The 24765-nt window shown below is 42.2% G+C and overlaps 3 protein-coding genes across 7 annotated transcripts in view; 1 reads left to right on the forward strand and 2 right to left on the reverse strand.

Moving 5' to 3' along the window:
• Positions 1-7145: 7145 nt before the first annotated feature.
• Positions 7146-10715, reverse strand: ccr9b (chemokine (C-C motif) receptor 9b). The gene is made up of 3 exons (XM_034560622.1): positions 10155-10715; positions 9937-10010; positions 7146-8476 (listed from the first exon to the last, which is right to left on the reverse strand). The coding sequence occupies exons 1-3, from the start codon at positions 10270-10272 to the stop codon at positions 7418-7420; spliced, it is 1251 nt and encodes a 416-aa protein (XP_034416513.1). The 5' UTR covers positions 10273-10715; the 3' UTR covers positions 7146-7417.
• Positions 10716-15138: 4423 nt separating this feature from the next.
• On the reverse strand, positions 15139-23182 carry lztfl1 (leucine zipper transcription factor-like 1). Of its 2 annotated transcripts, none has more exons than XM_034559748.1 (10): positions 20514-20825; positions 20055-20179; positions 19688-19882; positions 17915-17972; positions 17455-17526; positions 17296-17361; positions 17116-17193; positions 16662-16838; positions 16392-16495; positions 15139-16144 (listed from the first exon to the last, which is right to left on the reverse strand). In XM_034559748.1, the coding sequence occupies exons 1-10, from the start codon at positions 20514-20516 to the stop codon at positions 16126-16128; spliced, it is 897 nt and encodes a 298-aa protein (XP_034415639.1). In that variant the 5' UTR covers positions 20517-20825; the 3' UTR covers positions 15139-16125. The 2 variants fall into 2 exon arrangements, with proteins under 2 accessions (XP_034415639.1, XP_034415640.1); XM_034559749.1 differs by lacking the exon at positions 20514-20825 and adding an exon at positions 23073-23182 and having other exon boundaries at positions 15153-16144.
• Positions 23085-24765, forward strand: part of LOC117749344 (dnaJ homolog subfamily C member 13) — a 29324-nt gene continuing 27643 nt past the window's right edge. For all 4 annotated transcript variants that reach the window (XM_034559743.1, XM_034559744.1, XM_034559745.1 and 1 more), the window contains exon 1: positions 23085-23368. The gene's annotated coding sequence lies outside the window, so the exon portion shown is untranslated. The remainder of the gene's footprint in view (positions 23369-24765) is intronic.

A 24765-nucleotide genomic window follows, 5' to 3' on the forward strand; every position in this document is an offset into this window, starting at 1 on the left:
CCCCCCCCCCCCCCCCCCCCCCCCCCCCCCCCCCCCCCCCCCCCCCCCCCCCCCCCCCCCCCCCCCCCCCCCCCCCCCCCCACACACACACACACACTTCCCTGCCTCTTTCTCCTCTTGCTTTAAGTTTAAATAATCGCTTTTTTTTCCCCCCCGCAGAAGTCATTATGCCCGCCGTCTATCTCTGTGTGTGAACGTGAGCATGGGACAGTGATAAATTCCCCCCTCGTCTTTTTCCAGTTTGATTGGAGTGTGTTGGCCTCTTAACTTTCAGACAAAAGCACTCTGGGCAATTATCAATATTCAGATTTTTTTTTTTTTTCTGAGATCATTGTTGCTTTATGAATGTGGGTCACTCATATAAACTCAAATCAAAGTTTCCCAGCAGCCAGTTGAAATCACATTACATGGTCTGATTTGGGCTCAACAAGGCCTTCGTATTTTTTATATACTGGGCCAAAAAGAGTCCCTTTAACATTTTCCAGTTATTTTCAGGTGATGCATTGTTATTCTCTGATAAGTCAGAACGTTTTCTTCCGAGCTAAATAAACACTGATGACTTTTAAGGGAGGCATTCTCCATTTATAAAAGCCCATGTTGAAGTACATGACTGAAAGCCCTTTGTTTCAAGTGCAAATAATTACCCATCCAACGCCAAATAGAGATTTAAGTCATGCGCAGGCTTTGCTGTCAAGACCCTGTAAAGATGCTGTTTGACTCACATCACTTGAGTGTGTATTTTGCAATTGATGTTGACTGATTAAAGTACCTTTTTTTCTTTTGATCAAGCAGAAAAAGAGTCCCTGACCGATACAGGCCCCGAGTGGGGGGTCATCATTAGGCCCATTAGGACCGATGAGACTCCTTGAGCCTGCGTAGACAAGTCCATTCTCATCTTGCGAGGCATGCAGCAGTATTGTGCATCAGCACACACATCCTGAGAGCAGACTGAGCTCCCACAGGACACAGTTAAAAAAGAAACATCAATATTTCATCAAACTACTCTCTCTTTCTGGTCCAGATCAAAGCCTCGACTCCGACAGTCCTACAGGTAGAGATGGCTCTTTTGTTTTCGCTCCTCAGGTAGAGAGCAGCAGTCAAGACTCTGTTCGCTTTTGGAATCTTTGCAACGCTCAGCCCGTCCATCTCACCGCCTCGACGCCTCACCGCCTCGCTTCTGGAGGTAAAATCGGACGGGTGGAGACTGTGAAGGTGAAAAACATGTCCGGAGATTGAACTCCATGGCCTTGTAGTGCTGTATTATTTCCTATTTTTCTTTCCCAGGTTGGCCCCATGGCGAGGCTATTGGTGAGAGCAAACGGAGGGTGTTGTAACTCGTCTTTGAGAGACTGAAATAGTGTTGCAAACTTTTATTCCTCACCGTTATCTGCATCATCGTCATCATTACGGAGGTTTTAATATATGTGCAGCCTCATTTAAAGATCCGGTCATGCCAACGTTCAGGAAGGAAGGTTTCAGCGATGGGCTAGGTTTTTTCAGGCGTGACATATATATATATATATATATATATATATATATATATATATATATATATATATATAAAATATAAAAAAAATGTTTGTTTTAGGATTTAATTTGAGGGCAGATACATAGGGCCATACATCTGCCACAAAAAGATTCGTAATTGAGTTGCATCAGCTGATGTCAAACGTACATAACAAACACAGAATGAAGACAGGATGCAGGTTTTAGATATAAAATGAAAATGTAAAAAGCAAAAGTGATTATTAAAGTGGATATAATCTATATTTTTTGTAAATCAATGAACCTACGTATGAACACGCTATACTTCCCAAACTCGCGCATCTTCGTTTAAATGTCACTATTTAAAACACACATGCTCACACGGCAAATATACGGAGAGGTCCGAAGTGTTTAAAATGAGACTTTTCTTTTGTTTTTTTTGGTTCTCCGTTCACCTATGTGAGAAAAAACACGTTTTTCATCATTCAATCAATAATGTATGTATTTATTGATATGAAAATGGTTACTTTGTGGGAGAAGCGTGGCTTAAAGTCAAATTGGAAAAAGATGTCAACGAAACACAATGGAAAGCAAACTGAACTGTAAGAGCAATTTAATTCAACAAACTAACCTCATAAAACAGAGAATACTATATACTGGCGGGCCAAACCACTTTAACAACCTCATTTTTCACGAGGGCTGGACAGAACCCAAAACTACAAGTAAATACCACTTATACAATATTAACTATGCCAACAAACAAACGAAATAACTGAAACTAAACTTGCAAAATTAGCCTCAATATACATAAAGAAAAGGGATCTCTCCCCAAACCCTGCGGCAGGCGTTTGGTAAAGTCCGTTGCCCAGGTGTTGGCACTAAACACTGATTGGATCAGTCCGGCCCGTTGAGCGTGGTGGAGGCCATCTTTTCAAGGTGAAAGCTTCATTAATAAACAGATACATTGATATGAATTAGACTCTATTGTTTATCTGGTTACTTCATCATAGTAGCTGTGGTTTGCATGCTTCTCTGCACATCATGAGGTCATTATTGTGTTAACATTGTATTCCTTATGCTTACATTTGTGGATGATAGTAATGGTTTTGGAAGTAAAGCCAAGAAAACATTGAGGTAACATTTTTAATTTGTGGTTCAAATATTTTCTAAGCATTTCCGAGTAAGTAAACTGATATTTAACTGTAGATTTAAAGGACCGTTTATCATAATTCAGTACTAATTATTTCGAAAACCAGTGTTTAATAGCAACTCAAATTACATTTAACTCAACTTAGTTTAACCTAAAGAGTCTTGAACATCTCTCTACAAAACAAAAAGAAAATTAAATAAAAGGAACAATAACATTTCCAATAATGAATCAATATTTACTGGTATTTAAAAATAAACAAATCCTTGGAAATCAATAATGGTCAATTTACTAACCTCTAATACGTCTTCCTTTCTTCTTCTACACTGTGTGTGTGTGTGTGTGTGTGTGTGTGTGTGTGTGTGTGTGTGTGTGTGTGTGTGTGTGTGTGTGTGTGTGTGTGTGTGTGTGTGTGTGTGTGTGTGTGTTATATATTTATATACTTGTGTAAATGTGATTCCTCTTCCCTACACCAGCCGTGGTTTCCCGCTGTCCCTGAACACACCGCGCCTCTCCTCCTCTCATCATCAGCGTCAATCTGTGGCTGTCACTCGGAGCTGGACAGTGAGTAACGACGCTCCCAGTCAGTCAAACACTTATCACCACACAGGTAACACACAGGCCTGGAAATGACTGACATGAAATGGAAACGTCTCTCATTCTGTGGGCCCGGGAGCTGAAGTGAAATATTAGCTGTGGGAGAGATGGCGGCTGATAAGGGGTTCTCCCTGTTTGGGCTGGAATTGTGGAGGTCCAAGTTCTATTACATTTCTTTTTTTACGCCGAGGAGTGCCATGACGATGCTGCGTGGAAAGCTTTCCTTATCCGTTTCCCTCTTCGTCGTCGTGTGCATCATTTCATTGTTTTCTCTACTGTCCTGATGGGGTTACTTGTGACTTGCTGTGGCAGTACATCCTATTGTTGATACATGGGCCATCGGTCATGAGGCCTTCTGTGGTCCACACACTCAGACCATTGGCCGGTTGAAACCAGCCTGCTCAATGTCAATGGGTCACATATGCTTACTTTGTCTCTCCTATTACTCATAGACTCCACCACGTCCTCCCTCTTTGCCTCCTTCTCGACCCCTCACACACACACACACACACACTCACAATTCCCCCTGTGCAGAAAGATGGATGGGATGTTCCCAAACCACAGGTGCTGCTCTACTTGTGTCTTTTTGTATTCTTCACAACGAAGTCCAGACCTACTGGGTTTTTACTTTTTGTACTGTTTTTCCCCAGTGGTGATTGCTGCGGTGCTTCAGTTGTGGGATAATGAGGAAGATGGAATATTCGTAATACGGCGTACGATCCATCTGCTTGTCTATTAGCGGCTCATCGAGAATGAGATTATGTTGCAGGAAGAGACGAATTTCGTGCACGTGAATCTTTTGACGTCCACATCTTGTCCGACATGGCCTCCCATCTAGACCACCACTAGATGGAGTTGGGTTTATTGGCTGGTAGCTCTACTGAATGCTGAATGGCATCAGGCTCACGATGCTGTGCAAGCTGCGCCCCCGTGTGGTGGATTTAATGAAAGGACTTTATATACACACTATATATAATATATAAAAACGCCACAATATGAGACAGTGAGGGTGCTTTTACATCCAGGGATGGGGGGGGATGGGGAGGGGGGGAGGGGGGGAGGGGGGTGGGGGGGGGGGGGGGGGGGGGGGCATATTCCTGCAGTTACCAGGTGGTGCTTGGAGAAATTGAAGAGTAGTTTAACAGATTTGGAAAAATTGTAATTATGATTTGAATGTATTTATCCACATGTATTTGTCTTTAGGAGGAAAATAAACCCAACAACTGGTGAGATTCAGACAGTGGTGGAAATGTAACTACTATATGTGTGTTCACTCATACTGTAATTAAGTATAATTTTAAGGTTCTTGAATATATCCACTTACTTCTCCTTTTTACTTCTACAGAACTACATTTAATTAGGATGTTTCCATTTTGTGGAGTATCTTGTGGAATACCACAAGACTACTTAAGTAAATGACCCTAGTGCTTCTACTGTTTTAAGATGTTTTTGTATAAACTTCAACAATACCTAACTGTGGTAGTCTGAACACACATGAGATGCCTCAGTGACTAACATGAGTGAGTTGTACTACCAACCATTGAGTGTAGCTATTGGGTGAGACCTAAAACTATAGTCACCAGAAACCCCCGAAATCCATATTGTGGGAAATACAATCCAGACTGAATACCGAGGAAAAGGGAATAAAAGGCATCAAGCCTAAACAACAATTACAGGATCACTATTTCCTGTATAAATAGTTATGGGGGGTAATCCAATCCAATAGATACTAACATGAGGCCATACAGCATTTACCACATTGTATCGTGTCTCATCTTAAACAGACCACATCTAAACTGAATCAACATCAGGGTTGATGACGCACATCTCTGCAGTTTCTCCTTTTCAAACCGGCATGAGACACACTTCTCCCCGTTGCTCGAACACCGAGGGATGTGAATGTAGATGTTTGAAGCAGCGGATGCATTTTATATCAAGATAACGCGCGAGAATCAAAGCCCGGTTTGTAGATTAAACTGGAATACACACACCTATTACAGGCTAGAATAGGCTAAAGGTCCCCAGCATTGAGACAGTTATGACCCGCGGACATCCACTGTGAGGCCTCGGCTCTGCAGATGCACGGGAGCACGTTGTTATTGACTCGACTGAGGTGTTTCCTGTCGTGAGAGGATGAAGCTGTACAAGGCTAGCTGCGTGTCTGTGGTCTCACCTGAATTCAGCAGGTAGACTGCTGGCTAACCTCAGAGACCACAGGAACACCGGGTTTTGTTTTTTACAGTCAACGTGTGAGACTGTAGCTTACAGTATTTTGTGATGTTGCTCTCTTCTGTCTTCCTCCATCTGTCTTTCTATGTGTCAGGAGACACATGTACATATACATAGTCATATATCTGCTCCTACGTGCTTTGAGTGGGTTTACTTACAAGTGGTATATCAAGACAGGACGGGTTGGGGCTAGCATGGTTAGCATGCTCATTTCAGGAGATATCTCTGCAACGCAGCCATTGCACCTTTTTAATTGTATAAATATGGAGTTGGGTTGATTTGCGTCATGGAGATAACACAGCCACGCCATCCTCAAATCTCAGTGTTTAGCTTCTTCATTCCAACGGTACAAATAGGTTTAGCTATATTGCATTATAATTTGGTTTACTTTGACTCGTGTTTGGAGAGCAGTGTTGTGTGAGTCTGTTCAGTGTCCCCAGAAAGGACAGTTAGCCTCCGTACCAACTTCCATACGGGACTCTCTCTCTTGGGTTTGGAGGGCTTTGGAGTGAAGGGCGTCTATAGGAACTGGATTGAAGGTATTTAAAACGTGTAAAATGTGAATGTAAAGATTCTGTTGGATGTTTGTCCCAACGAGTAAAGCTATGATGACTGAGTGGACCCCATATTTTACTACCAACAGCGCCATAGGCTGGGTTTAAGCCAGATTGTAATTCTAATTAGTTTAAAAACGCTTTCTTAAAGGGCCAGTGTGTCGGATTTGGTGTCATCTAGAGCTGAGCTGGTAGATTTACAATCAACTGATATTTCTCTCTTGTTTCCAAGTGAGCAGAGGAACTACGGTGGCCCATGTGCAACATAGCAGATCCCGAGATATAAACTGCTCATTTTAAGGTCACATTATATTCCATCGATGCTAAAAAGCTGAAAAAAAATCCAATAAATGCTACTCACTGGCCCTTTAAATTGCATTGAGAGCTTTTCAAGCCTTATCTTTTGTATATTCATTGCCTTGTTGAAACTCCCCGTTGCTGTTATGGTCATACGAGGTAGGTTTAACTGATACTATGTTCAACGATAGGATTATTGATGGTAAACTGGTGTTTATTCTCTTGACATCTTGGGTCCTTGCACTAGGATTTGATATTCACTGGCACAGGTCAGGGCAGGTATTTACTAAAAACAACAATGCCTCCAAGGATGCAGTTTGCCTCTTTTTGATGTTGGTGAAACTGAAATCGTCTGCTTGGAAAGTTGTGTCTGAACAGGGAAATCTTTTTCAGTCTGTGACACATTTCCATCTCTGTGCTACAGCCGTTGCGAGGAGATTGCGGGAAACCCTCTTTCGTGCCAGTTTAAATTTAATGTAATGTAATGTAAAAATGGGCATCCGTTGGCATCCACTGTGAAACCGCCAAGTCATAGCCAGACGAGGTTCAAACAGATGAGTATCGGCGCAGACGGGGGCACAGACTGTCGGCAGCAGGACGTCTATTCAGATCGAAAACATTGTGGATTGAACAGGCCACAGTCTGGTGTTTACCACCACACCAGATACGTTACACCACTGAAAGCACCCAAATACTTTCCCATGCATATTAGTTATGAACTATCTATGGCATCAGTTACCACCGCTTTCATTTTCTGGCGTGTGCTTAGAACGACTGTTAAAAGTCCCCCCCCCCCCTTTTTTGTTGCAGAAAAACAATCAAGAAATCTCTCAGCATGCTTTTGTCATTTTTTTTTAATTGATGTTGTTTTTTTTTACGTGAAAATCTAAATTACAATTGTTTAGTTTTTTTTATTTCGTTACAGCAGCACACGACAAATACATGATGGGAAGAGAAAAAAATGTAAAAATACAAACACTTTAAAAAAGTATTTACAGAAATGTACAGTTAATACAGTGAATCCAGAACAATTGTGATTGTGACCGTTGGAATATGAATGTAAACTGAATGTAAACATTCAGGTTTAGGATTTTAGGAAAATGGGCCTTTATATAGAAAGGGCAGGTGTAGTATCAGTGTCTGACATGACAGAGGGACGTTTGGGAACTGCCTGTATTTTACTGAGCCCTCCTTTTCTCAGACCGCCAGCACACTTCTTCACGATCCTCCCGAGGTCTTGTCTGAAGCGCACTCCAATGAAGACGTACAGGAATGGGTTCAGGCAGGCGTGAGTAAACGCCAGGCTCTTGGCGATCTGTCCGGCTACATCGAACCCATACACGGTGTTACAATTGGTGATGGTAGTATTAGCGGCCTGCGTGGCCTCCAATATCAGCACGCCGTTGTGAGGCAGCTGAGAGAGAACGAACACAAACACCAAAGCAAAGATGACGCGTAGGGCCTTGTGCTTTTCAAAGCTCTTGGCCTGCAGAAGTGTGCGAATGATGACCGAGTAACAAAATAACATGACTAGTAGAGGAAGGAAGAAGCCCACGCAGATCTGCAGGGACAGAACCAGGATCTTGGTGCGGTTGTACGCGTTGTTCCAGAAAACCAGAACACAGAAGGATTGCCCGCTTTGGTCCGTCTTCACCTGGGCGAAGATGAACTCCGGGAGGGCCAGGAGAGTGGAGACAAACCAGACACCCAGGCAGGCCAGTTTGCTGTAAAACAGCCCCTTTTTCTTCAGGTTCTGGGCCTTGGTGACTTGCACAATAGCGATGTAGCGGTCCACACTAATGCAGGTGAGCAGGAGCATGCTGCTGAAGAAGTTGATTTTATAGACCGCCGACACCATTTTGCAGAGGCCGATGCCAAAGTGCCAGCCATTGATGGCATCGACAGCCCAGAAGGGCAGCATGCACAGGAAGAAGAGGTCAGCCAGCGCCAGGTTGAGCAGGTACACGTCGGTCATGGTCTTCAGGCGGTTGCGCACGGTGGTGTAGATCCAAACCACCAACAGGTTGCCCACGGCGCCAAGGAGGAAGATGAGCCAGAAGAGAGGTGGTTCGTACTGCCCGCGGAACTCCCTCACCCAGCTCCTGCCACACATGCCTGAGTTTACAGTCGGCTCTGAACCATAGTCATCTGGGTATTCAGTCGGGTCCTGCAATGGAACACAGGAAAACTGATTAGCTTACTCAATATTAAAGAGTTTTTTTTTTTTTTTTTGCGGCAGACACTGGTGGAAAGTAACAAAGTACATTTATTCAAGCACTGTACTTTGCACTTTTTAGGTGAGTGTTTCCATTTTCTGGTTTGTACCTTTGATTACTCGTTACTTTGCAGATTCCAAGTAGTAATACAACATGTAACCAAGTATTATGTATTACTATGGATAAAGATAACCATTGCTGGAAATCACAAGCTACCTGGCAGTATAAAAATATTTTAAAAAACATAAAACCTTTTTATCTTGATTCTACAAAATGTTACTTTTGGCCTTCAGTTACTTCTACTTAAGTAAAAGATCAGAGTACTTCTTCCACCGCTGCCTTTTTTCCCCTCATTTTTCATTTCCTTAGCCAACTCTGCTGTCAGGGTTTCGCAACACAACATGCTTCTCGTGAGGATACAGCGATATGACATGAAAGGCGGTCGGTGACGTACATGCAGAGCGTGCAGCAAAAAAAAGAATTGCTGTCAGGTGCAGGTGGCGTGTCTGTATGGGAGAAACCACACTACTGCGCAACTTCCTGCTGCTATCCAGGCCTAGGGAGGGGTGGGTAACCGATCTTGAGGGGCTCCAGAAAAGGGGCGCGCAGCAGAGCTCAGTACCCCCCCTGAAGCATCAAGTTTAGATTTAGGCCAGAGATAAACAGCGAGTGGAGCTTAGGTTTTCTCAAACAATGGAACATTTGACGCTGATGCATCTGTGAATGTGGCGTGCGAGTATCCTTCAGATGTGTGCTGTAGATACAGATCTACTGCACTGCAGAAAAGGCAATTCATAACAATTATTTTTGCAACAAGTAACATTGCAGTGAGACGGGACTTGTTTTTAGACAGTGCATCTTTAAAAAAAAAAAAACACTGCTTTTGAACATGGCACTTTGTAATACTCGTTTAATATAGCTCAATACGAGTTTCCCAAGTTATTCCTAGATCTGTTTTTAACTTGAAAAGGCCTAAATATTCCATCTTATTTTACAATATCTTACGAAGAATTTTTATTTGGCAGATATTTTTTTAATTATTACAAACAATTATAACACCTTGTATTCATTATTAGTTTTTGTCTTTTTTTCCAGTGTGTACGTGCAATCAAAAACATAAAAACATAAGAAATATCTAATATATCACATTTAAGAAACTGCACTGAGTATTGTGTTCTACCATATGGTGTTCTTTAAAAGCATACTGTAAAATACTACAGCATAAACACACCTTGACACACACATGCACGTGTTGTTCCCCTGTTTGTGATGGTGAGTAGTCGGCACCAACAGGATCACCTGTGTTCTTACACCCTTTTAATCTAACGCACACCAACATGTACTCTACCACTGGTCCGATGTGTTTCGCTGGTGTCGTGGCTACAGATAATTATCTCAAATTAATACTTACAGTTCCAGAATAATCAGTTCCAGCATAATCAGTTCCTGTGGTCATATTAATTGTGAATGTCTCCTCCATGTTATCTACAAAGAACAGAAGGATATTAATATAACACACTTGTAAAAATAAGTTAAAAAAAAAAAAAAAAGAAATATAACATTAACGGTTAAATGGAAAATGCCCTGTTCATACTCTACAGTGGTGTAGTGGTGCAACAAATCACTTACCCACTGAGTGATGAGACGGAGGAAGCAGCCTCTGTTTTTTCTGTCTGGGTCGTGCAACGGGTCTCTTCAACACACAGACACATCTCCTCTTGCTTATATGGTTTCCCTTTAACCACATGGATCACGTGCTGAATCACATCACATCATCTCCGACTCAGTCTGCACACGACAAAACCACTCACGACCCTTTGTGCTGTAGATTTCTTACCCTAAGCACGGCTATATATGAAATGTGCGTTGATTTGAAAGGCAACTTGTTTCCAAATATGATCTTTGAACGGTGTGCCGGAGTTTCACGGGAAAGCTGTGATTTTTTTTTTTAAACGTAACCCCTGTGGCCATCAAACGAGAACCAAAACAATGCACCCACATTCCTTCCACAGCCAATTAAGTCGGACCAAGTCGAAGCCTGTTTTTGACACACTGTGGGTGCACAGGTGGAGCACTTAACAGCACAGATGAGTGATGCATGAAACTGAAAACCATGAGGTGTGATTAAAGATCACATCTGGCGGAGGTAGTCCGCGTTGAGACGTCGTAAAGGCCCCGTTGTTACATTGCGCTTCCAGCTGCCTAAAGCTCAGGCAGTGTGGTCTAAAATGACTGTCCATTATCTGTCCTTTTAAGATGTCTTACTGAATGGATGTGTCAACAATGTGAGGAAGTCCTTTTTCAAAAGGGGAATTTCTATTTCAAGTCAGCCAGCGCTGATGGAACAACATCCCCTTTTATCATGAGATGGAGCACCCAACGCGTTGACGTGCATTTAAAGGAACAGATCAACCTTTTTTTTGGGCGATTATTTTCACTTTTGCCGAGAGTTGGATAAAAAGGTACATCTTTTGTCTGTACAGTAAATATGAATTGTACAGTCCCGTTTCCCAAAATGTCAAACGATGCCTTTAACCTGGATTTGAGTTTGTTCCATCCAAGTTAAACTAACCTAAGTCCGGTTCGCACTGCAGCACCAACCCAATGCAATAGTCTATAGCTTCACCTGTCAATTGCTGCAAAGTTAAAAGTTTCCTGTGATGTGTTTTGAAAAGAAACAAGAACTTTGAGTGAATATAGGAAAATGCACATTTTATTGGTATTGCCAAGAGTAAAGGGAAATGAATGGCACATTGTTGACCCGACAAAACATGGCTGGGTCGAGAGTCCCATACAAGTCATACAAACTGCAGTTGAAACAAAGCCAGCGATGACAAGCTTTTAAAAATCTTTACTCGTCAACAGAAGTGTTTTAAATCAGTTTCCTGCTTGTTTCCTGTGACTAGGTCTGTTACTCTCGTGGGGTTGTTTTGGCCCCGCTGAAGGAGACGGCATGTGGTGCTATCTTCTCTGTTTCACTTTCTGGCCTGATGTAACTTTGAGCATGTTGTGAAGAGGAAACGAGGAGCGCGTGGTCCATCAGCTCTTCTGATTTCCACCAAACGTCCGGGTGAGTTTCTCCATTTTGCTCACAGCGAGGACGAGGACGAGGGAAACGGCTGCGTCATGATCACATCAGCGTTATCCTTCTGTTGAAGAACGTGGTGGACTGAGAGGCTTCACTCACGCAGACTCCGTTCCCTAGCAGAGACAAATAGAAGACGATGCAGCATCAGGTCCCATGTTGAAGTCATTTAGACACGTGAAAAAATAGCCTTTCCTTATCCTTTCATTCATTGGCTTTGCATGGTTTCATCATAACTTTGCTTATTATATATGGAGAGAAAAGACACATAAGATTTGACTGAGTACTTATGATCTCACGGTCATGTGTGACTAATACAAGCCTTTATTATAACACGTACAAGGGGCAATTCGTCCTCAGATCAACCTTTACTCTCCCTTATATTCTACATAATTTAACTTTATTTTGACATGCCTCCTGATATATATGATGTTATTAGTCAATTCCGAGCTGTTGCATTTTCAGCCAAAGCGTCATCTCCTTTAAAAAGGCACGTCAATAAGTCTCACAAATAATAAGATGTTCCCTGTTTTAGTTGACATATGTTTCTTGGCATGAAGTGATTCAATTCAATTCAGTTTATTTTGTATAACCCAAAAGCAGGGCCACGGAGGCAGGAGGCATTGCGAATGAGGCCAGGCCCTTGAGGCAAGAGGCACAAAGAAGGAGGCAGGGCCATTATGAAGGAGGCCAGGTCCAGGGCAGGGGCTGGATGCAGGAAGCAGGGGCAAGGAGTCAGGACCCAGGACCAGCTTCAGACACAGCCAGGTCCAATGGACCCGATGAGATGAGAAGACACAAAGACTCCGGGGAAGAAGCAGAGTTAATAAGGTGCAATGGAGAGATGTAAATTCATCCATAAGGAGAGAGAGAAGAGGAGATAGGAGCTCAGTGTATCCTAAAACATCCCCCAGCAGCCTATAAGCCTATAGCAGCATATCAAGGGGCTCGACCAGGGCAAACCTGATTCAGCCCTAACTATAAGCACTATTAAAGAGGAAAGTCTTAAGTCTATTCTTGAATGAGGTGACTGTGTCTGCCTCCCGGACTGAAAGTGGAAGCTGGTTCCATAAAAGAGGAGCTTGATAACTGAAGGCTCTTGCTCCCATCCTACTTTTTAGGACTCTAGGAACCACAAGTAGCCCCGCATTTAGTGAGCGCAGCTCTAGTGGGGCAATATGGTACTACAAGCTCCTTAAGATATGATGGTGCATCACCAATCAAGGCTTTGTAGGTGAGGAGAAGAATTTTAAATGTGATTCTTGATTTTACAGGGAGCCAGTGCCGAGCAGCTAACACAGGAGTCATGTGATCTCTTTTCTTAGTTTTTGTGATGTGTCTGAGGGGATGATGTGCTGACTAAAACCTGGAATTAGTATGACACTCACAGATACTTTGATGTTGACAATGAGGACACCTCTCCAGTTGTATCTCCATGTGCCCATAAACGCACCACTCATCCAGTTTTTCATCAGTCATCACATGCTTAACTCTTACGTAGTTCTACTTCATAGAGATAAAATGATACAGAAGCCACTTTGAGTGTTCGAGTCATTTGCTGAGCTCAATGTTTACGATATGCTACTTCATTTCTCAGAGGTGACTGACATGACTGATATATATTGATCTTGATCTGCGCCACTTTTTTTTCAAGTTGCACACTCAGATTATCAAATGATATTGAGCTATTGAACTCACATCATGGTCAGGAGGTGCAGCTGAGGGAGCCAATGGGTGAGTCATACAGATGGAGGCAGACCAAAAAAGATAAACCACAAAGATTCTTTATATTTGTGCTTTGCAGTTCACCGTTGACCTTTGAATACTTGTTACAGATGTTTTAACTGTATCACAAAGTCTTCATTCTCCTTTTGAAAATAAAGAGGTACAACGGGTACAATCCTGGTTGTGGGGTCACTGGAGACCATAATAACTGTGTATGAACAGAAGCCAATGGGCCCAATTGACAATTACACAACAGTGGTACATGGTTGGACAAGAGGCATCAAGTCCAATATATACAGTAGCTAAATGTATTTTAGACACCATAAGGGTACATTTTTATTATCTCCACCAGGCGTAAACCATGAGCGGATCCTACGTTTGTGTGTGAGTGCATGTGTGCATGTATCCGTCTGTCTGTCCGCAGCTAATCTTGCATACCGCTAGATCCACCAGCCTGATATTTTTCTGTGCACATTTATGACTATATGCTCCAGGTCCTCTTGTTGTTGTGGTGAGTCACAATATTTGAAACATTTATTTTATTGACCGCTTTATACCTTAATTGAGTGCTGACTCCTCACTCCACTTAACCAACCACAAGTGATCGACAAATAATTCAGTTTGGGAATTCTGCTTCTGCTGCGGGATTAGGAATTGATCCTCTCCAGATTTGGTCAAACAATTATGGTTTGTATTCATTCAATGAAACATTTCAGCAGCGGTCGGGAATCTGCACTTTATTGTCTTTGAATTTACCGTAACATTTGTAAGGGGAAATAAGGGTTTTCAAAAGGAACTTTAAGTAAGCAAACATACCATATACTCTGCTTTCTTTCTACAGCTCTGTGAAACTGATGGTTTGGGAAGTTAGCAGCTTTTTGGTCACACAGTATAGATAATCAATAATAAAGCTATCACACCGTTACATCCCTCTGGGCATCACCTTACATTCAGAAACCTTTGTTATTTCTCATCAAGCCAAAGTGGACTTGTTTGAAAAAAAAAAAACTAAACAACGGAAGCTTTAGTCCTGCTGGTGAAACTGAGAAAACCCTTTTGATGGCTGGTGGTTGAGCACCCCCCCCCCCAACCCGTTGTGGGAAAGTACTGCTGGCCGGGTTGAGTTCGGTACTGAGAGACGCGAGCCACCACTTCCCGTGTAACCGGCTCGCTGTGATTTACAGTGTGTCGTGCAGGTGTGTTCTTATTAGTGCCCTCTCCCCCTTTTACACCGTGCGTACAACTCCTGCACATGACGCAAAACCAGCACAAGTTTAACTTAAGAGTTTCACTGAAAACAACAAGGGGGGGGGGGACCGACCACGACCACGACCACTAACTCTATCCACTCTGGGGAACACAAGCGATGCAAAAACAATGAGGCCTTTCTCTCGGCACTTCATACGTGCAGCTTAGGACGCAGATGAAGTAGCTTGTGTGTCAAATTAAAGGCTAATTTAGAGTTTTTGATGGGATGTATGTCATAAATCACTTGTGTCCCCTCATGTTATCCTCTTTTCTCTGTCTTTCTCCACATTAATATCATAATCTAATAAATAATTAGGAAGAAAATGCCATTAAAAATAACGTCCCACCATGTGAGTCAGAGAAGAGAGACATGTTGTTTTCAGTCCTTCACACGGCATATTCATGGTCCTAGACAGAACATATTAGAATACAATCAGAGGTGAGAAAGCTTCAGTATTCAGTGATTGTACTTGGTGTTTATATGATTAAATATACCTTAAGCTTAAAGTGAAAAAACAATTACTTAACTCACTGAGAATGACCACACGTTTATTTGTCAACAGCTTTTATTACCTCATACTTTGCACAATACAAACAAATGCACATCTAGTGTAATATAAGGTAGATGTATCATACTCTACAAGAGCATTACTTCATGAACATCATGTATATATATTCATTTTTTCTCTTACGCTCCATCACCGACCAACAATACGAAATGTACACAGTTAAAGATTCCAGACAAAAATATTCTGTGCGCCCATTTGCGTCGGGGAAATCCTTCCAGATCACTATCCACGTCATTCAATAAGCAAGAGCAGGAAAAAAAAACTAACTAAAATGTTGCTATATTTTCGCTGATCAGACTTTCACGGAATGTCAGATCATCGGAAACATGTTTTGTGTGAAATGCGATACAAATCTGAGGTAACAAATGAAAGCAGGGGGTGACCTCAAAAGGTTTTGGTAAACACCACTATTAATAAACACAATGGCTGGCGCTTTGCTCGGGGGTCTAACTCGACAATATTTTTTGGATTACAAAAACGACTGCTAAAAATGAAGACTGAAAAATAACCAACGATCAAAACCACCCCCGGGTGCTGGAAAAAGCTAAATATCACCGACAACCATCTGGTAGATGCGACTGCGGTGCTTCAGGCAGACGGTGCGTATCCAAGGCCTCTTCAAACAGGGACGTGGTAGTTATTGCATAGAGCACTGAGGGGAGCCTGCTAGCTACAAGTGAGTCCGCTCCACGACCTGGGACGTAGAAAAAAAAGAAAAGAAAAAAAGCACAGCTGGAGAAGGCTTATCGTTTGTCACTGACGACCCCCTCACCTCTCCTCCTCCTCCTCCTCCCCCGCTCTGATCACACTCTTTACTAAAGCCAATCACTACCGAAGATGCCAGATAAAGCGCGAATAAATAATTCCTCGTAGAAGTGCTTCTTTCCGTCTCTCTCGTCTTGCAGCAGTGGGACCTGGTGGTTTGCTGTTCCCGTCTGACCCCCTCTGGACGCCTGTTGTCTGGAGGTACAACTCATTCACTGGGCTCATATCTGAAACAGGACAAGGAATAACAGCGTTACAGACCACTTGAAATGAGACGCATATCTCTGTATGAAAGGCAAATGTTCAAGCGAAGGAACGGGAACAAAAAGGTGACTGAACTTAAAAAAGGGCCACAACGGTGCGTCTGCTAGTTTTACATAACATGTCATAGTTTGTTTTATGTGGTATTTTTTTCAGCCATTCCTCTGTGCAAATGGTGCATTCTGGAGGGATTGTGTTACGCTTAAAGCTCACCTCTGCAATCGTTTTCTGATGTCTTTGATCTGCTCATTCTTCTTAGTCAGGATCTCCTTCATGTTGCGGTAGGCCGCGGTTTGCTGGAACTTCTTGTCCAACTCCTGCACGCCACACACACACACACACGTGAAAATAAAACCGCAACACGAGCTGAACCGTTTCCGTAACCGGGCAGTACAGAAAACATGTTTGAGTAACCCTCTCACGCGTGTTAACTGCCGATGCTGGTTACCGTCGGCCGTAAGGTCAAAAACAACAGTGACGCACCTTCTCCGCCAAGGACAGCTGCTCCTGCACTCGCAGAAGCTCATGTTTGGCAGAGATCAGGTTCTCCTGCAGACCCTTCTGGGAGGCCGAGTTGGCACTGAGAGACCTTTCATAGTCGTCCCTCAGAGCTGCCACCGTGTCCTCGAGACCGCTGATCTCCTGGGATTGATCAGCCAGCTTGAAAGGGGGAAAAGAAACAACGTCAAATCACTGCCGTCGCTACCGAAATCTTTCCCCTGCCCCTATTCACAGGGAGAGACTAAAGCAACTCTTTGATCAGTTGGGTACATACCAATCGAGGTCCAAGTTAGCAGATAAAACCAAAAATGACAGCAAATGTTCAGATGCAACAAAATAAAAGAGTTTAAAAAAAAAAAAGTATGATGGTGAGCAAACTGAAAAAGTCAAAATGAAGATGACGCTAGCTTGCTCAGCCAAAAACTCCGAACAGTACCTGCTGGTCCCCTTGGACCTTCTGAAGGTCTTTCAGGGCTCGGTCTGCTTTGGTTCTCTCGTCCAGCGCACTCATCGCCTCAGAAAAAGAATCAAGAGCAGACGGTTCACAACGTGAACTGGTGCATGAATCATAAGTAAATGTGTGCGGTGTTTAATAATGTACGGCTTATTGTTCTACCTGCGATTCTAAAGTCCGCATTCTGGCTTTCAGTTTATCGTTTTCCTCCTGTAGTCTCGTTATCTCCTGGGAAAAAAGAAATATCGAAGATGGCGTGTGGAGGAGTGTATAAATATGATAACGACGTTCACAACAATTGCTCCGTGTGCATTTCTGTACCTTGTTAAGTAGTTCGGACACACCGCCTTCATTCAGCGGTGCTAGTTTGGGTTTGTTTGTTTCCTGGTTCATCTGGGAATAAAGTAAACACTTTAACACATGTCGGCGTCACATTGCTGTACGTGAGATGTAAAAGGTAAACACGTGCGAGTGTCTAAGCTTCTGAGAGGTCGGGTGTGAAAAGTCAAACCCGTGAAAGAGCGGCATATTGTGTTACAGCGTTGATATGTTTTTCTTTAACTGCGCGTCGTGAAGTCACACATCAGCCTCAGCGATGTGTGACTTCTTAACCGCACGGCTACTTGTGAAGGGGCAGGTGGCGTGACACATAACACGACTTGAAATGCACAGCAGCACTGCTCTCCGGCCACTGAATTCCTCGTGGGTGTAAATATCCTTCGGACGTGTGATTGATGACCTCACCGGCTGTGCCGTGTGAAGCGCTACACAAGACACCCACCTTATCGGCGCTTTTAAAGTCCGTCTTCTCAAATTCAGCCACTTGTTCTAACAGCTCCCTGTATGGGTGGAAGAGCAAAAGAGATGGACCGCAGAATAATGCGGAAAAGATTATAGGAAATGCTTTGAAATCTTTTCAAATGTTATTGAAATTAAACAGTGGGTAACAGTTATGTGGTCAATATCTTTGTGAGCAACACAGAACATGCTGGAACTCATCTGACCGTATGTACAATGTGTGTATCTCCTCACACAATTGTCAGCTTGCCGTCGCAATGTTTTTTTTTTTTTTTGACATTACAAAAATAAAATGCTATTTGGCAGTTATGTATCTTTGGCAAGACAATTAAACACCCTTTTGTTCTGGATGGCAGTTTAGCCCTTGCTTGTGGTGAAGAGAACAGCTCTCTGGAAAGCTTGAATGTGGTTGTTAAAAAAGCAGCTGAACGCACGTCGACTGCGACACGGGGCGTGTGCCTTGCTTTGTACGCCGTGTCAGTCACGTAGGGCTGAGCCCTGTGAGATAACAAAACAACAACCTCCAGGGCCTATTCATCCACCCACCATGTGCATATTATAAACAAAATAACGTTGCAGTGTTTTAACAAGGTGAAAGGTTAAAGAGGTCAGAAGTCGTGCGAGGTTCAAGTTCTTGTTCTTGTGTTATGAAATGAATCCACAAAACAACCTCTGTGCTCTAAAACCTGTCTATATGCCAAAAAAAGCCAATAGTGCGAAGTACCTTCTGACAACAGCTCAAATGTGATTAATCTTCATTGCTGGTATCACGCGTACATAAGTGCATTGCTCTATGTTCGGGTTGTAACATGAAGAAGCACTCTTGGCACCAACGCTTAGTAACGACGGCAAGAACGTCCTTTTAGGTCATTCTGTTTTATCACGACTTCCCCACTTTAAAAGTATGCACTCATAAAACATGACCGGTTAATAATCATTGACGGTAAAAAAAAAAAAAAAAGAAGATATTCCTTCAAATTAATTTTTTGAAATAACTGTAAATGTGTAAAAATACATAATATGTTTTTAAGGATTATAGAGTTAGTTCAACCAAATAATTTAAAAAGTTTTACATTTATTTATATATATATATATAGACTGCTGGTACTTAAAAAAATCAGAATCCTAAAAACAATGTCCTTGTTTCTCAGGAAGATATCTTGTGGGGTGTTACATTGCTATTATGTTCTTGGTTTGAGATTCATACACATCGTATGGTGGTAGTAGTCTCAAAGTATGGTATTTTTTATAATGTTGTGACCTGACCTTAAAATGTATCATGAGAATGTGGCAGCAGTTGTGGTTTTCAGGCTAAATGAACGTTAAAAAAGGAAAACCATTGTAATGGGAAAAAAAGGGTTACATTTAAATGGTCTATGTGGCTTGGCAATGACCTTTTTGCCTCGCGTACATACTGTAATGTGCACGAGATCTAAACCTGAACAGCTGGAGAGGAAGTGGCACAAAGTGGAGTAGTTATTCTCACGAACATGAAGGTGTTTAGAGGCCTAGCGCACTTCTTATTCTGGGGTGGCACTCTGTTTGACCTTGAACTCATATCACATCATTTGAAATCATTTTATTTTCACATTTTCTGTGCATACAAGATTAATATATTTTGCACGCAGGCACAACAATATATACATTTGTACACACTAAATAACATTTTTAAAAAGAATAAACTTTCAGGACCCAAGAGGTGCTGTATAATATCTGCATAAGAACGCCTAAAGCTGCTTCCTTCCTCGCTGCTCACCTGTTCTCAAGCTCGGAGATATCGCTCTGCAGTCGAAGGTAAAACTTCTCCGCCTGTGAGAAGAGCTGCCTGAGCAGCAGCACGTTGGTGTGAGCTGTGTTGATGAGCTCCATCTCCACCTCCCCGCGCACCACCATCTGCAGCCCGTCCAGCATCTCCTTCACCTCGTCCACTGTGAAGGTTTCCTCCACCAGCCTTCAGAGAGAAACATGCATGCATCAACATTACAGTTCCATCTTCACTGAAAAGCACGCCGTTGTTGGATGATATATTTCCCTTGCATTGAATACGAGTCTTTAAAGCAAGTGAGAAAAAGTTCCATTTACATCCAAAGAATGATGACAAAAACTTAAGTATGACCAGTCACCTGCTATCTTTGAGTTCTTCAAAGCACGAGTCAATGGTCTTAAGTCTCAGGACCATCTTTGAACGTGCAAATCGCATGTAGTTGATGACTTCGTTCTGATGGTGTTCATTAAACCCAAATTCAGCCTGCATGGGAGACAAGAAGAGAGAAACGAGGAACGTTAGAAAGACTGTCACCAAAGTGGAAAGATGGACAGAGAAAGAGAGAGAGAGAGAGGCTGTAGTGAAAAGCACGAGTAGCTTATGAGCTAACTTGAAGAGGATTTTCTCCACGCTAAGATGTGGAGGCCTATTCACACACACAAGGTAACTTTGAGGATGGTTGCTATCTGTCTTCTTGTCTTTATATGAAACTGAGTGAGATGATTAGCATGCTAGCTTCTAAAAGCAAACAGGTGGTCTGGCCTGGCCTGGCTCCCCCCCCCCCCCAAAAAAAGAAAACATGATCGCAGCTACTTACCATGGTGGCTGTGCAGCTAACGTTCACGTTACTAAGCTAGCTGGTAGACTGAGATGAGCCAAACGGGAAGAAAAAAGGGTGTTTCAGCCTCTAATTTAGGCCACGCGGCGAACAGTCGAGAAGCTAATGGCAATGTGCAGGAGTCGAGGGTTTCGGTACACTTTTTGTGATTATAGTTCTACTCGGCGAAGAGGCTAAACGGAGGTTATATCATAGCTATAAGATTATCTGGCAGATTGGCTAGCCGAGCTATCCAGCTAGCTAGTGTTGCCTTGTGAATGCCTTGGTAACGGAGAATAGCGTCATTGCCTTGGTTACTGGAGGTGCGTTCAGCGGCGCTACGTACAACGTGGAACAAAAAGTAATAATAATAATAATAATACTTAGAATTTATATAGCGCTTTTCTAGACACTCAAATACGCTTATGCAGTCGAGTACAAAATGTGTCATTTAAACAGCATTGTTATTATAGAAAAGTTGAAAATGAATAGACTTGTAGTTGTTATAGTAAGCTTTAATACATTGTGTACAATGTAGCTCGTTTCTCAAAAGTTATATTCTGTCATTCGCAGTTTGCACTTTCCATTTGAATTATTTTTTTATTTTAAGGAAAAAAAATTACAATTATAAATAATTATAAAACTACAATTCTGAAAGAGGTCATTCTTAAACAAACACACTATTTTTTTTGTCAAAGTATGATGGCCACCAAGATTAGTATTGTATCTCTTTTCAATTATTAATTTTACAGGTACAAAAAGGTTAAGATTATTTTTATTTAAATGCACAACATGTATTAACGCGTAACCAAACTGCAAATGGACTTGTTAGTTGTTAGTGTGTGATATTAGGCAGCAGATGGCAGTATTGAGCTGGAAGTGTGAGAGGTCCTGAGAAGATTTAGGCCTAGGCCTCAGCTCCTCGTCTATACTGAGAGAATCGACATTCTTCATATGCCTTTTGTTTCCTATGGCCCGTACAGCTCATTAATTTAAAAGCTTGAGATTGTTCTTTTCAGAGTCAAGATAGTGGTCAAAACAAGATGACATATTAGCCCAATTTTGACTGCATCTCGCAGTCACATAAAACACTGCTAGTGTGTTTTGACGTATGTTTTCTTATATAAAAAAATAAAAATGTCAGTATTGATCATGTAGCATCCATATTTCTCTAAATTACGATTGGTAGATTATGCCTCCACCAGCTGTTCGGTAAACTATTTTAAGCATATGGCCGTGTTTTTATTTGCATATTTACAATACAATTACCCAGGTATAATACATGATTCAATTGATTAACTGATTGGACTCATCATGGCCGCTTCTATTCAATTCAATTCTATATCAGTTAAACTAAAATGACTGCATGTGAGCCAAATAAAAACGTCACATAGATTTTGTTGCATACTTGTAATATGTCACTGAAGCCACAAAATAAGCATCACTGTCCATTTTGTTAAGGAGTCACCGAAGAAAAAAAGAAGGAACCGTTTTTTCCCCCCTCATGTCTCTAGCTGTAATTAAATTAGACTAACAAGCAGCACATGGTTGGTCACCTAATCAGATATCTCTCAAAATGTGACCACTCTGTGGTGCCCCACTCAAATTCACTCTGCAACATCAGTCTGCCCCAGAGAACAAGATGTTTCCCCTTTACCTTCAATCGCGGTAAGTGACTTACAATTTTTAGACATGAATACACACCAATAACCAGATTCTGGAGGGTTCCAGTAATATAGATTACACTTCTCAGTGCTGCTGTTCTAGAGTAGTCAGTTTGATTGTGGTGGTTACTTTTATTAATTGCATAGTTCATGTGGCAGAAACAAAATTAGGGAGTGTTGATGTCATGTCTACAACTGGTCTATGAACTACGATAGCAAACTGTCAAAGTTATTAGATCGTAGAAGAATGAGGGACATTGCAAAAGAGTAAAAGTATGCAAAGCAAACAATCAAATCAGAGAATAACAATTTAATGTCTACTAAACAATGAAGCAATAAAAACATTACAATAAAACAGGATGAGCTTGCACAAACATAAGCAGTTGACAGATGTATTTGAACTAAGCTGTTACAGTAGGAAGGATATGATATATTTACTCACAATGGTGTGTACTGATTTTTTGTCTAAAGATCTTTAATCAATTGAATCCCTTTTTTGCAACTGTGATAGAGAACAATGTGTGTACGTGCCTGTATAATAATGTGTCCCTAGAGGGCACAATACTCTTTCCCCAGGTGCATTGTTATTTTACCTCTTAAGCTACTGATACCTGCAAAAGTAATACACTTAAAGTCATGATAATGTTATTGATACTAATTTAACTTTAATTGTGTTTTTACAACCTCCTATAAGATATATAAATATTATAATTCAGTTTCCATTTCATCAGATCAATTCTCAGGGATCTTAATAAAGTGACGAACAATTGTTGATATGTTGGGAAATATATTTGCTGTAATCGGTCTAGTTTTGAAACTGTCAAATGGAAACTAAAGATGTGATTATATAGTCGTTAGCGTCGGCTTGTCCGAGGTCAGTTTCGGCTGTCCTTACCAATACAAACCCTGAGGATTAAGATGAAAACCCGATCTTGGGTCGGCGCCTCGACAATTCCTCGTTCCGGCAAAAACCAATCAGCTGACAGCCGCATGACAGGCAGGCCTCGCGCGTGCGCAGTAGCACACTCTCGGTACGAGGAATATGGCAGCGTCCTGAGCCCTGTTGGGGGGAATACGGCGTAACTGAGCACCTTCGGCATCAGAGTGGGAAAACTGAGAAGCACCAGCCGCACTCAGAGGAGGGTGGGGCCGAGGGTCGGCCACGACTAACACCCGTTAGCGAGTTTACAGGTAAATGCACCCGCCACCAACTGCCACCGCCTTTCTCCATGTTTGCTTGATTGAACCCGTTGCTAATGCGACCAGCTAGCTAGCCGCTAGCTTTGAGCTAACCCAACATTAGCCTGCCACAACCCCCCCTTTTTTGTTGGCATTTGCATTTGGCAAACAAACGCTGACAGCACGAGCGTCTGCGCTACGTTGTATTGCAGTTGGGAGCCGCAGCGGTGCCGACATCGCAACAGACTGTGCTGTCGTGCTTGTTTTTAGCCTCAGTTACGCGTGTAGGCCCGCTGCAATGAAGCAGTTTATGGCTCAGCGCTCGAGCCGCAGGTGACGTTAATGCTGCTCGTCGTGGATTCACTTTGACAGATCGGGACCCAGCGTACTTCCCCAAAATGGATTTAAGATTCACCGTTTGGGCTATTGTAGCGTTATTTCGTGCAACGTCTATATCTATATATCTCTTGGCACGTAAAAAAAAAAAAAAAGAATACAATTCGCAGGTTTGTAGAGTCAGTGCCAGAGAGATATTACTCTATATACATTGGCCAACACGGGGACAGCATTGCAACAGTGCAGACAAAAGCTTTCAAGAGGAAAACCACATTGCAGAGACCAGCGTCATATTTGCTTTTTTATGTGCCTCGCTTTGTCAAGACTATAGAATATTTGATTAATATGTGATTCATCCACAGGGGCCCTGTCGCCCCTGTAGGTGATCATGTGCTTTTTATTTTTTTATTGTGCTGTCAGTTGAGTTATGGTCATAGCTTTACGCCCAACATGATTTCACCTGGAGATGTATAAAATGGTGAGGGCCATATAGTGAGGCAATGGCAGATGATCATTTGACCCTGGGACCCACACTGACAATGCTGTTTTCCTTTTAAAGGAATCAGGTGATCCAACTTTCTTTCTCCAGCAGCTGTGGGAAAACAGGATGGATTTAAGTTGGCGGAGCAAAGGGGCAGAAACACAGTATTTAGTGTTAACTGTCGTGATACTTACAGTATAATCTAGTTAGTCGGTACCTAACCACCAGTTATGCAGTTGACAGTTTGTTTTCATTTGTTCAGATATGTCCTGTTTAGAGGTTTGATACAATCCTGTCAAATGTACGGACTGTCAAAAAAAAAAACTGTGTTTGTTAAAGTTTCTGAAAAGTTGTGAGACCTGTCTGGAGCAAGTTATTATGACAATGTTGTGTGCTTTGCTCGGGGCCTGGTACCATTTACATTTTCTTCACTGTCCTGTTGTTTCTTTTTTTTGTTTTTTGCTTAACTCTGTCAAGGACAGGCCATGAATAATTTCCTATTCATCTGCATACAAGTAAGAAGCGGTGGGAACGGTAATCACATGACCCAGTCTTGGAATCTGCCCGCTCTCAACTCAGTAATGTCATTTTT

This window comes from Cyclopterus lumpus, chromosome 20, assembly GCF_009769545.1.
Source record: "Cyclopterus lumpus isolate fCycLum1 chromosome 20, fCycLum1.pri, whole genome shotgun sequence".
In the NCBI taxonomy this organism is placed as follows: Eukaryota; Metazoa; Chordata; class Actinopteri; order Perciformes; family Cyclopteridae; genus Cyclopterus; species Cyclopterus lumpus.

Coding starts and splice junctions, on each gene's coding strand:
- ccr9b (XM_034560622.1), bottom strand. CDS start 10,272: ATGTGGTTAAAGGGAAACCATATAAGCAAGAGGAGATGTGTCTGTGTG. Junction 10,011..10,154: donor TCCGTCTCATCACTCAGTGG/GTAAGTGATTTG, acceptor TGTTCTTTGTAG/ATAACATGGAGGAGACATTC. Junction 8,477..9,936: donor GAACTGATTATTCTGGAACT/GTAAGTATTAAT, acceptor GTTCCATTGCAG/GACCCGACTGAATACCCAGA.
- lztfl1 (XM_034559748.1), bottom strand. Junction 19,883..20,054: donor GAAGAACTCAAAGATAGCAG/GTGACTGGTCAT, acceptor TTCTCTCTGAAG/GCTGGTGGAGGAAACCTTCA. Junction 17,527..17,914: donor ACTTTAAAAGCGCCGATAAG/GTGGGTGTCTTG, acceptor CTTTATTCCCAG/ATGAACCAGGAAACAAACAA.